Source organism: Pollachius pollachius (genome assembly GCF_949987615.1).
Source record: "Pollachius pollachius genome assembly, chromosome: 14".
In the NCBI taxonomy this organism is placed as follows: Eukaryota; Metazoa; Chordata; class Actinopteri; order Gadiformes; family Gadidae; genus Pollachius; species Pollachius pollachius.
This window is the reverse complement of record NC_136947.1, coordinates 12,400,520-12,412,564: the sequence shown is the minus strand read 5'-3', so window position 1 is coordinate 12,412,564 and position 12,045 is coordinate 12,400,520. Positions and strand designations below refer to the sequence as shown.

The 12,045-nt window shown below is 48.6% G+C and overlaps 1 protein-coding gene across 3 annotated transcripts in view; it reads left to right on the top strand.

Annotated features, from left to right (window-relative positions):
• Positions 1 to 2,976: 2,976 nt before the first annotated feature.
• Positions 2,977 to 12,045, top strand: part of chd8 (chromodomain helicase DNA binding protein 8) — a 26,557-nt gene continuing 17,488 nt past the window's right edge. The window contains exons 1-16 of one of the 3 annotated variants that reach the window (XM_079750871.1): positions 2,977 to 3,065; positions 3,891 to 3,968; positions 4,067 to 4,886; positions 4,971 to 5,159; positions 5,417 to 5,698; positions 6,204 to 6,314; positions 6,951 to 7,495; positions 7,690 to 7,801; positions 8,170 to 8,457; positions 8,862 to 8,930; positions 9,039 to 9,094; positions 9,233 to 9,350; positions 9,736 to 9,819; positions 10,791 to 10,928; positions 11,165 to 11,286; positions 11,624 to 11,867. In XM_079750871.1, coding sequence (XP_079606997.1) covers positions 4,185 to 4,886; positions 4,971 to 5,159; positions 5,417 to 5,698; positions 6,204 to 6,314; positions 6,951 to 7,495; positions 7,690 to 7,801; positions 8,170 to 8,457; positions 8,862 to 8,930; positions 9,039 to 9,094; positions 9,233 to 9,350; positions 9,736 to 9,819; positions 10,791 to 10,928; positions 11,165 to 11,286; positions 11,624 to 11,867 — 3,060 coding nt within the window. In that variant the 5' untranslated portion in view covers positions 2,977 to 3,065; positions 3,891 to 3,968; positions 4,067 to 4,184. Of the gene's footprint in view, positions 3,066 to 3,890; positions 3,969 to 4,066; positions 5,160 to 5,416; positions 5,699 to 6,203; positions 6,315 to 6,950; positions 7,496 to 7,689; positions 7,802 to 8,169; positions 8,458 to 8,861; positions 8,931 to 9,038; positions 9,095 to 9,232; positions 9,351 to 9,735; positions 9,820 to 10,790; positions 10,929 to 11,164; positions 11,287 to 11,623; positions 11,868 to 12,045 lie in introns of all 3 variants that reach the window. The other 2 variants (XM_079750870.1, XM_079750869.1) reach the window with 2 other exon arrangements.

Sequence of the window (12,045 nt, the reverse complement as noted above, 5' to 3'; positions counted from 1 at the left end):
CGATACCACATAGACTTACGACACAGACCAGGGTTAAAAGTAGACTATATTTTTTGTTGTCACATTTAATTTCTTTACCTTGCATATGCATCTCTTACGGGTCAGAAGATAAAATAACATAAATGTAATTACAATTTCTAATATTTCATAACAAATATTTCAAAGTACCTGTAATTTTACACAAAACACTCCAAATCCCAAAGGACCCCTTTCATGGAAAATTTAGCGAGAGGGTTTTAAAATTCAAGCAAAATGTTATGGATTCTCTGTTTCTGCTTCTTAGCAGACATATTTGAGATAAACACTGGACATTTATTATTGTAATTAAATAATTCAGCAAATCAAATTTAATACTGTAGTAAAATGATTTGCTTTGTGCAATGTCGGCTTAAGTGCAATGAATACGTAAGAGTATATGTATTTTTTTTTGTTACATTTTGTAAATTGTAAACTGAATTCCAGAATGTATCTTGCCTGTCTTTCCAACTGGATTTGTCCCAATGTTTCTTGTGTCTTATATTACATATTGCCTGTTATGAAAATACACTTTTACCATGGATCTGGATCTTGGGATAAATAAATATAAAAAAATCAACATAGATGTTAAAACAGTCGCCGCTTGTCTTATTTTTTCAAAATGTACAAAAAAAGAAAATGTGTTCCATGTTTTTCATCCATCAGTGAAAACCTTTTTCTCAAACAAAAATTAAACAACTCTATTATTTATAAGTATTCATATCGTGTTCTTACATGTGGTCAATAGAACACAGCATTGGTTCTGGTTTATAATTCTCTATTTGACCTGGTCTTCAATGGTACATATTTTCCTATCGTTTACCTTTCCCTCGAATGTTTTCTAAATGATACCAGAATTCTCCTCTAGGTTTCCCAGAAAACCCTCTCATCTCCCCATATTCTTCTCTGACACTTCTATATTCTCCTATTACCCCACCATATTCTCCTCTGACTCCAATATATTCTCCTCTTACTCTACCACAATCTCCTATGACTCGTCCATATTCTCCCCTCATCCCAGCAGATTCCTCTCTGAATCCACCATATTCTCCTCTCATCCCACCGTATTCTCCTATGACTCCACCATATTCTCCCCTTATCCCAGCAGATTCTCCTCTGACTTTACCAAATCGCTCCCCAGCAGCTGTTGGTAAATATAGCTCGAACCAGCAGGGTTTGGCGTGGGTCGGTTGGGCCGGGCCAGGAGCAGAACAGAGAGTTGCGGTGTGTGCCGGAAGCTCCCGGTCCCGGGAACCAGACAGATGGAGACATTGGCCCGGGATCAGGCTGCACTCAGCAGGGAGTGCAATGCATAGAGTGCAGTGTGCCGTCCCATCCACTCATTTACACTTGTATGACCACAGCGGCCGCCATATATCACTCTCTCTGTATATCTGTCCAGTTCATTCATTGTCTATTTCTCCCTCACTCCCTCAGTCTTTTCTCTCACTTTCTGTCTCTCAGTTTATCTCACTCTCTCTTTCTGTATCTCCCTCTCTCTCTCTCTCTCTCTCTCTCTCTCTCTCTCTCTCTCTCTCTCTCTCTCTCTCTCTCTATAGCTGTTCATTGTACTCTTTCTTTCTCACTCTCACTTTGTCTCTCTTTCTGTCTCTCTCTCTTTCAATCCATCTCTCACTCACTTTCACTCTGTCTATCTATCTTTATGTGTCTCTCTAGCTCACTGTATCTCTTTCTCTCACTCTGTCTCTGTCTCTCTCTATTGTTTTTCTCCTTCTCTCTTTCTCTTTCTCTCAATTTAGCTCAACTGAATTCAAAGTGTTTAATTGGCATGAAAAACGTTCATTCACATTGCCAAAACTTGTAAACACACACACACATGCGCGCACGTACACACAAACACACACACACACACACACACACACACACACACACACACACACACACACACACACACACATACACACCTACCAACTCTCACTCTCTTGTACATAGTAACTGCCTGATCTGCGGAGTCTAAATATATTTACTATCGATGAGAACCTGTGAAACATGTGTCCACAACCTGTGACCACATTCCTTTAATCACAATTAAAATTGTTGTAAACTATCAAAATATGTCTCTTTTATAATATGTCTAGTAGAAGGTTACTAAGGATGGGATGGGTTCAAACTCCCATGTCCCTACTCTTGACAGGAACTCTTGAGTTGATGCACTAAGCCCTATCTGCCCTTTTATATAAAAGTAGAATAACACATTTTTATATGACACTTTGTATAGAAGCAGCTGTTACATTAAACTGAAAATCGATAGCATGTCTCAATGTGTGTAGTTTATGTTAGGATGTGTATTATGTTATGTTGATGATGGAAATCCAATGGGGTATAGGGATAAAGTTGGGTTCATGCTAGAACCTATATACATACACATATGAGCCATAAACAATCCTGATATTATGGTGGTCATGGCCCACCGGGTCACAAATATATATTTTTGATAAACAAAAAGGATCAGACATTACGTTTTTTATGTTATTTTTTAATGCAATCTATTTATTCATATCTCATGATAATACAGTGAAATAAAATCCAATGTCTGTTCACAATACTACACATAATGGCTTCATTCATTCACGTTTAGATGTTACTCTTTTTATTGGAAAAAAACCCTGAACGGTGAGTTAATTTGAAAGATTTATTTCAAATTGAACGAGCTATAGGTCATTAATGAACAAAAAAATCATTGATCGTTCCTGGATCATCAGTAATTGATCAGCGCGCTCAATTGCTGTTATTGAGGACCTCAGCCAAATGATCTAGGCCGCATTCATTGTTTCCTCAACCTAACTACGTCCATTGCATAAGTCCCGCCCGGTTACGTCCTTATAATATAACGGAAACCTCCTTTAACCAATCTGGTGGCTACATGCTGCCGGCTCGCGTAAACCTCGGCCAATCAGCGCCCTGTGGCATTCGAGGGGCAAGCTTTCTACGCTTTCTGAGGCAAGAAGTTAGTTCCTGCTCTTCACTGGCCGTTTCCTGTAATCGTACAGTGTTGTGAGACGGAGAAAGCCATGTGTGTCGATGCAAAGGTAAATTTAGCGTCCCGAAAATATAATTGAGAGAGTCGGGGCAGAGGATGGGATGGTTATTCACAGGTATTGTGCACGTAGATGAGACGCAGGCCGGCCCAAACAGCATCGCGGCCTAACCCTTGTCTCAACGTTGACGGGCGATGGTTATAGTGGCACGTTGCTTTGGTTTGGTCCGGTTTGTTGACGAGACGAGGGAGTCCAACAGTCATTCAATGGTCGGTAGTTGGATGACAGAGAAGAAAGCGGTGAACACAACCCGTCCACTTTACTGGATATAATTACAATTCCATGTTTTATCGTCAAGTGTAATTGGCAAGAGGTTTTTTTGTATCGCTAGCAGAGGAAGCTAATGCTAACTGAGGGGTTTGTGAGGAGACTGCGAGCCGGCCAGACAGCATCTCCCCTCACCAGCATCCATACCAGCACCCACTACAGCTAAACTGCTGTCCTCAACTAATAGTGCTTATATAATCGATACTGTTCTAGCCTATATGCTTAATTGATTCAGTTGTGTTGGTTACTTTGGTCATATATGCTAGATTTCAGTGACTTGGTAAACAAAAGGCAGACGTTTGTAATACGAGTGAATGTGTGTTATCGTTGGGATATCTGTTGAAGTTCTGGGACTAGTTCAGTGATTGGACTCTGTAAATTTGACTTAACAGCCATTACAGTTGTATGAACCTTGCTTCGACGTGTACAAACAATGTCCCCATAGACTTTTAAACGTATGAGTTGTAAAGAAGGCCAAGGAAGTAGTTGGAGTTGACTAGATTGTGACTCGTTTGCAAAACCCATCGTTGGTTCTGTTTTTTTACACAGGCATCCCAGTCCTTGGTATTGGAAGATACAAATTAACCTCAAGTCACGGAAGGGGCTGAAGAAGCCTGTCACCGTTGGGTAAGTACATTTGGAGTCAAACTGTTGACTGCCTCCATGTTATTTTAGCAATTTCAATGTTTATTAACGTCAGGTCTCTCTTGGTCGTGTGCCCTCAGTTCTTTGCATTAGTTCTGGGGGAAAACCGAAGAGGGTTGGTCGAGTGATCATTCTTCTCCCCTCGACTAAGAGGGTCTTTTTGGTCGTGCCCATCTCCCCGGGTGGAGAGGGGGCACCATGGCGGATCCCATCATGGACTTGTTTGAGGACACCCCACTGTTTAACCTGGACGCTCTTCCGGAAGACTCTTTCTCCCAGGGCTCCTCCGACCCCGTGGAGGAGGCCCTGAAACTGGCCCTGGGGCAGGTTGACCCCCCCGCCGACACCGAGCCCAGCCCGGAGCTCACCGTCACCCCTGGCCTCGGCCTGACCGTAGCGGCGCCCGTTCCTCTCCTGGAACCGGTGCCCGTCGCCCCAGCAACCGTTCAGCACCAGACAGTCCAGTTGGCCCTCCAACCCACAGTTTCCATGGCCACCACCACCACCACGACCACGACGTACCGCTCCCCGGTACCGGCGGTGCAGGTGCAGACGCCGGTGGCGAGCACCGCGGGCGCCACCACCATGCTGCTGAGCTCTCCGATGACGATGCAGACCACCACGGCCGGCGCCACAGTGGGCACCACCACGCAGCAGCAGCTCACACAGTTCGCCCACCAGCTCACGCCCCAGCAACTGGCCGCCATCACGCAGCAGGCGGGGGGGAAGATCGTCATCCTCAAGGGGCCCCAGGGCCAGGCCCAGGTGCTGCAGACCGTGTCCGGGGGCGCCGGCGGGGGCAAGGTGATCCGCCTGGTGTCCGGCACGCAACTGCGGCCCGGCATGTCCATCCTGCAGGGGGGCACGGTGCTGAACCAGGCCGGCCAGGCTCAGCTCAAGGTGGGTTCTGCCGGGGTACAGAGGCTGATGCAGATGTCCGACGGATCCCTCAAACAGGTCCTACTCACCTCCATGCCCCAGCAGGTGCAGCAGGTGCAGCAGCCGCAGAGCCAGCAGGTGCAAGTGCAGCTAGCACCAGGACAGACCCAAGTTCAGATCCAACCTCAAGTCCAACCTCAAGTCCAGATCCAGCCCGCCATCCAGGGCCAGGTCAGCTCAGCCTCCACGGCCGCCCGACCGCAGGGGGTCACACTGACCACGGTCCCCCAGCAGGTGAGACCACCACACCTATCCCCACCCACGCAGGGCCCCTCGACTAGTTAAGTCCTACTTCGGTACTCGACGTCTTGTCCGAAGTATCGTCCGGGGGCAGGATGGTCTAAAAGATACACATCTAAGTTCACCATCAGTCCCGTCGCTCTACTTCTACTGTCCCCTAATGTCTCCTTTAGTTATCAGTAAGCACTATTTTATCTTCTCTTTAGATCATAGCCTCCACTAAATGTCCATCTTCTCCTCGTCTCTCCCAGGGCGGCGAGGCGAAGCGCATCACCCTGGTGCTCCAGCAGCCCTCCCAGGCCGGCACCAACACCACGCAGGCCCAGACGGTGAGCGTGGCGGGCGGCACCGCCCAGCAGGGCCAGACCAGGCTGGTGCTGGGGCAGCTCCCCGGGGGAAAACTGGTGCTCCAGGGGGGGCAGCTGGCCGCCCTGACCCAGGCCCGGGCAGTGGGCCAGGCGGGCGGGCAGCCCAAGGTGCTTACCATCCAGCTGCAGGTGCAGCAGCAGCCCAACGCGCAGGGGGGAGTTAAGGTGAGGATGGACCTACCCCTGTGACGGTAATGATGAAATAAAACCATGGGAAAAGAAAATGGATGATACAATTTTAAAAGATAAATACGGGACATACAAGAACAGTTAGCCACTTAAAAAAGTTTAACAGATCACTGATTAAAATGATTCAAGATTGAATATTTGGAATTACATTTAACTATTAAAGAAAGGATGCGCAATTTATATAATTTTTTATTTTGTGACATTATTTTTTAATCCTAACAAATTTTGTCGTCTTGATATTGTGATGGTGCTAACCTCAAGAAATGGCTTTGGGCCTTTAGGAAGCTACTTTAGGAGGTGTTTTGACATCTCCCACTTTGCGTGCCTTTCTTAAACCTGTCCAACGAGATGACTAGAATGACTGACTGTGGTTCTTATCAAGCCATGATCGGTAGTTCCCTCCACGTGTTCAGCCGTTACTATATACCTGATGGGGTGGGATGTGATGATCAATCGGTTCTGTGCCCTCGGGTTCCTGCAGTACCAGCTGGTTTCTGGTGGGACCCCGGGCAGCCCCCAGATGCTCCAGATCACCCAGGGCCAGGGGGGCCAGAGAGTCGCCCTGCCGCTCAAGATGCTGCTGCAGCCACAGGTGAGCTGACACTGGGCTGAGGGGGGGGACAGCTGCTCTGGCCTAACCCAGAGCAGCTTTACTCCCCATTCCTGGGGATCGCCATCCTATCTTTTATTTTAAAGGATAACTAACCCTAAAGTCACATCAATGTTGTGGGCTTTTTATAAGTTTGAATGAAGATGTTTAAGTACTTTGAAATGGTGTCGTCTAAGACTCCCAAGCAGGCTAAACCACTTCCCAACCTCTCGCACATCACACTCGCTCGTTTGCATTCGTTATTTGCGGCAGAAGGCATGGAGACGGATCAGATGTTTAGTCTGCTTCATCTTTTTAATATTGGTCGGGCTAGGATGGTCGCGTGGCTTTAGGGATCGACCCCGTGCTGTAGGGCACTGTGTGTGATCCGTACGTCTGTAGCCTCACGCCTTAGCCTCACCCCTGTAGCCGTTTCTGGAGTCCACCCCAATCTCTTAAGACAAAAATGTCCGCTGAAGGACTTGAGAGTAACGGTGGGGTGTTGACTCAGAAGTGCGTTTACATCCCTCTACAACAATCTCTCTGGTCCATTCCCACTACACCCCCACCCCCCGATACGGGTGGTGCTCCTAATCACCGTGGTTCCCCTCCTCCACCTCCGGTGCTCTGTTTGTCCAGACGAGCGCGGCCTCCTCGGCAGGCGGCACCGTCTCAGTGGTGAAGGTCATCAACACATCGGCCGCCGGCTCAGCCGCCACCACCACCACCACCACCACCGGCGGCGGCGGCGGCGGCCTGGGCGTGAGCGGCCTGGGCGGGCAGGCCATCCGCATCACCAAGGCCAGCGGGGAGACGGTGACGGTGCGGCGCGTGGAGACGCTCTGCAAGCAGGAGAAGGCCAACCGCATCGTGGCAGAGGCCATCGCCCGGGCCAAGGCGCGCGGCGAGAAGAACCTGCCCCGCGTCCTCAACCAGGACGAGCTGCCGGCCAGCCACGCCGCCGCCGAGCTGGGCGGCACCGTCACCGTGGTGACCACCGCCGCCAAGAAGAAGTCGGGCGGGAGCAAGAAGAAGGGCCCGGCGGGGGGCGGGGCCGCGGGGGCCCACAAGGGCGGGGTGGGCGGCGACAAGAAGGGGAAGCCCAAGGTGGCGGGCGGCACGGGCATGGCCGCCGTGGGACCTCTGGGTGGTTCCAGCAAGAGCAAGAGCAAGGCCAAGACCAAGTAAGCTGCTCCCTGCGGGGGGCCCGCTCCCCTCAGTTTGTTATCAGAGCACTTTTATGTATTCCAAGAGCATAAGGCTGGGCGATGTGATATTGGACTAGATGTCGTCTTAGGATTGGGTAATGTGATGTATTGATACCGAGGGGAGGCTTGCTCGGTGGTGTAAGCCTGATCGCTCTCCGTCTGTCCCACAGCACCATCACTCTGGTGGGCACGAAAAAGCGGAAGAGGAACGCGTCCTCGGACCACTCTGATGGAGAGCTGAGCCCCGCCTCCCCCACACCCATGGAGGAGGACATAGCAACGGTACACACACACACACACTCTGTACGGGAGGGCAGACTAGTGGCTAGGAGTCCCAGACGAAAGGTTCTTGGTTTAAACCCCAACGGCCACACTTTCCCATAAAAAAACTTCTGTGTTATCTTTGACTAAAATGTGTACAGTTATTAAGCGGGAGAAAGTATTGTATTGGCTGCGCATCAGAGAGTGGATTGGGGTTTGACAGCGTCTGACCACGCCCCTCCCACCGGCTACCTCCATGTGTCTGTTTCTAAAACCTTCACCCCTACTCTGAAGGCATTTATTGAAACGCATAGGCCGAAGTCCTCCTGCAAAAAACGAGCTTACCTACTCGCCCTTTAACCCCGGCTGTCCCACCCCCCGCCACACAGAGGCGCTCCAACCGCGTGGTCAAGCGGAAGAAGTACACGGAGGACCTGGACATCAAGATCACAGACGACGAGGACGAGCAGGAGGATGTCGACATCACCACGACGACCACCGCCGTGGCTTCCATCAGTGGTGCTGGTGGTGGTGGTGGTGCTGGTGCTGGTGGTGGTGGTGGCGGCGGTGGCGGCGGAGGCAGCAGCAGGAACGCCGCTCAGCTGATGGCACAGCAGCTGAAACAACAGGCAGTGGAGCTGGACGCCGACGGGCAACCCAGCATGCAGTTCTTTGTGGTGAGCTGTTGCGTACTTAAATGCTGTGACAGCAGGATTTGGTTTTTCCGTTAGTGGTTGCCTGGTTAAATGTACCAAAGCGATATTGATTATGTTCCCAACGCGTCTCTGTCTCTGAGCATGGAACAGAACAGATTCAGTTATTCATTAGGGCATTGACGCACGTGGATAGCAGCAGATGTCTACTCTGATTGGCTCGATAGCTACAGTTTGCTGTCTTGATGTGTTCATTTTTGATTGGCTAGATATATACACCATCAGCCAATGCTCATTAGATCTTTATTTGTGACACTAACAACAGAGGGGTTGTTTGCGATGGTTGGACTAGCAATTTAAAGGAAGGGTGTGTACGGTTGCAGCATGTGGATTGCAGTGTTTAAAACACTGTACTGACAATTTCACAGGAAAACCCAAGCGAGGAAGATGCAGCCATTGTGGACAAAGTTCTCTCCATGAGGTCAACCAGGAAAGAGGTAGTTTTCCTATTGTCTACATCTTGAGGACCAACACAAGAATGTGTCTCAGTATGATTGTGGGTAAAAGCATTGCTAAATAAATGCCTCCTTTTTCATTACTTTTAGGTCTCCCCGGGCCAATACACCATCATGGAAGAGTTTTTCGTTAAGTACAAGAACTAGTAAGTCTCAGTTTCCATGCCTTTTTTCTTTTATTATTTTTGGTTAAAAAAAAGAATGAACTGTGAAAATGAATCTTTTTATACCATTGTACGTAATCCCTCTCTCTTTCTGTGTTTCTCCCTCTCTCCCCCTGTTAGCTCCTACCTGCACTGTGAATGGTCCACTCTGGAACAACTGGAGCGGGACAAACGGATCCACCAGAAGCTAAAGAGATTCAAGATCAAGTACACCCAGATGAGGAACCTCTTCCAGGAGGTGAGCAGGTCCAACCAGATGGTTGTAAGACCCCCAGCCGAAAGGTGTTGGGTTCAATGTCTTCAGTCTACGTGGAGCGTTACCCCACCTGCCTCCTGTGTTCTAGCGTTTGATCTCAGCTCTGCAGCGTTTACCCCAATTTGTATAGAATTTTATGTTTGCGTTGATTGTTTGATTGGCCCATCCCAAAGTAGCTTTGGACAACAGCCCTAATCTGCTAAATGGCTAAGTGTGATGTAATGTTCCGTAGTGACGTGTCTGAATTCTCTACACGTCTGTTATGGGTAACGACCCCTGATAAATGTGAAATATGAGACCAAATTGGAAATACGATATTTTTTTAGTGCAGTTGCTGAGATCTTTCCGTGTGTTTGTGTGTGTGCAGGAGGAGGAAGCCTTCAACCCAGACTACATAGAGGTGGACCGGATTCTGGATGAGTCCCACAGTGTGGACAAGGACAACGGAGAGGTACAAGAGAGGGTCTACAAACTACTGAATTCAGCATACTCTGGACATTCTTTCACCAATGTCTTTATCTTTGAAAGATTTATTTTTATCAGCTGAGGTGTTTCATCTATATTTAGTATGTGAAGGACCAACTGTTTTGTAGGCTTGTCTTTGTAAATGACAAAATTATCTAGCGTTCTTTTAAAGTTCACATGCCGTGTCTAGGTGTTTATAATTTACAAAATGTTGGATCACGTTTACCCTCGCTAACATTAACTGATGTTCTTTGCCAACATAAACCCCGGAATAATTTTAGATCTCTAGCAAAAGATGATTACATCCAAATCTGAAATGCAAAGAAGCTTGCTCTCCCGGCTTTATACACAAATATTGATTGCCGCTCGGCAGGATCGGTTCGGCCCTCTTGAAGACTTGTAATGTCCGCATTAATCTTGTTCTTAAAGAGGACGATGACACAGAGCACCTGCTCTGTGTTGGCCTGCTCATGTATTGATTGAAACCGTCTTGTGTCTCTGCAGCGCAACCTACTATTGCGCTTACCGCTGAGACAAACTGTCTATGTGCGATGCATCGTTGCCTCTGCCTATTTCAAATAACATTTCCATTGAATTGTATTTGTATAGCCCTCAATCACCATTACAGTCTCAAAGAGCTCAACAGGCCAAATATCAATGCCATTCCCAATGCTCTGTTCATTAAAGGGCTTTTCATGGCGGCATTAGAGCACATAGATATCTGCATTTCTGGTTGGCTAGATGTGTACAGGTCGCGGTTTGTTATTGGCTAAAATGACTTGGTTTAGGCCGAGTGTTTTGTTTGGCTAGATGAGCGCTGCTCTCTTTGGTATAATGGCTTTGGGCATCTTTCTAAAGTTTTATTGATCATGACCGTGGTTCTAGGTTGTGAGTAAGAAAAGCCCATAAGCAATGTGCATGTGTGTGTGTGTGTGTGTGTGTGTGCGTGCGTTCCAGCCGGTGGTGTACTACCTGGTGAAGTGGTTGTCCCTGCCCTACGAGGACGCCACCTGGGAGCTGAAGGAGGACGTGGATGAGGGCAAGGTGGAGGAGTTCAAAAAGATCCAGGACCGCCCCGCACGCCTCAAGAGAACCGTGAGTGGTGCTCTGGCTCTGTGTGTGTGTGTGTGTGTGTGTGTGTCGTTTATGTGTGTGTCGTATATGTGTATGTATTTCACAGCCTTTTTGAATATTTCTGAATTTGATTCAAAATGTTTTTGCATCGGCATCTGCGCTCCACACATTGTACGGCAGACGTCCTGTAACGCTAACCCCTTCCCTATCAAACTCCGTCAACCAACTCCCTGTTTCCCTTGTCCTCGTCCAATCAGCCGAGGCCTCCGGCAGCCTCGTGGAAGAAGCTAGAGGAGTCCAAGGAGTATAACAGCGGGAACGTCCTGAGGGAGTACCAGCTGGAGGGGGTCAACTGGCTGCTCTTCAACTGGTACAACAGGTACTGGGCGATCACTTGCACCTCTCTCCAGTCACTATCTTCAGCAAGCATAACCGTAATTTTTTTAAAAACGTTTATCGGACCACATGTGATTGGATCTTTATTATACTTGTTTTATTCATATTTACCCCCGTTAAAGGACGACGATAACTTTGACCATGTAATGTCCGTGTGAGGTTGACTGAAGGTCAGGCAGGGTGGCCCCTCTGAGATCGTGTGTACATACCGTCCACATTACCAGCGACACGGCGTGGTTTATAGAAATCCACTGCATGGCCTGCGTCGGGTGACCCGTCCATCGGTCCTTACCCTGGGCCTGCTCCTCCCTGTCCTCCAGGCAGAACTGCATCCTGGCTGACGAGATGGGTCTGGGGAAGACCATCCAGTCCATCTCCCTGCTGTCGGAGGTGTTCGGTGCAGGCATCCAGGGCCCCTTCCTGGTGATCGCCCCGCTCTCCACCATCACCAACTGGGAGCGCGAGTTCGCCACCTGGACCGATATGAATGCCATTGTGTACCACGGCAGCCTTGCCAGCCGGCAGATGATCCAGCAGTACGAGATGTACTGCAAGGACGACAAGGTCTGTGTGTTAGGGGGTTCCAAGGGGGTTCTTGGGGTCACTATTCGGATCAAAAACGATTCCCGATTAAATGTAGTTTCTTACATGCACACAAGACAAAAGGAAGAACATTTGGCAGGTTTAGAATTCTTCTTCTCCCACAAAAGCGTCTGCTAAATCTTTACACAGTAAAAGGGCT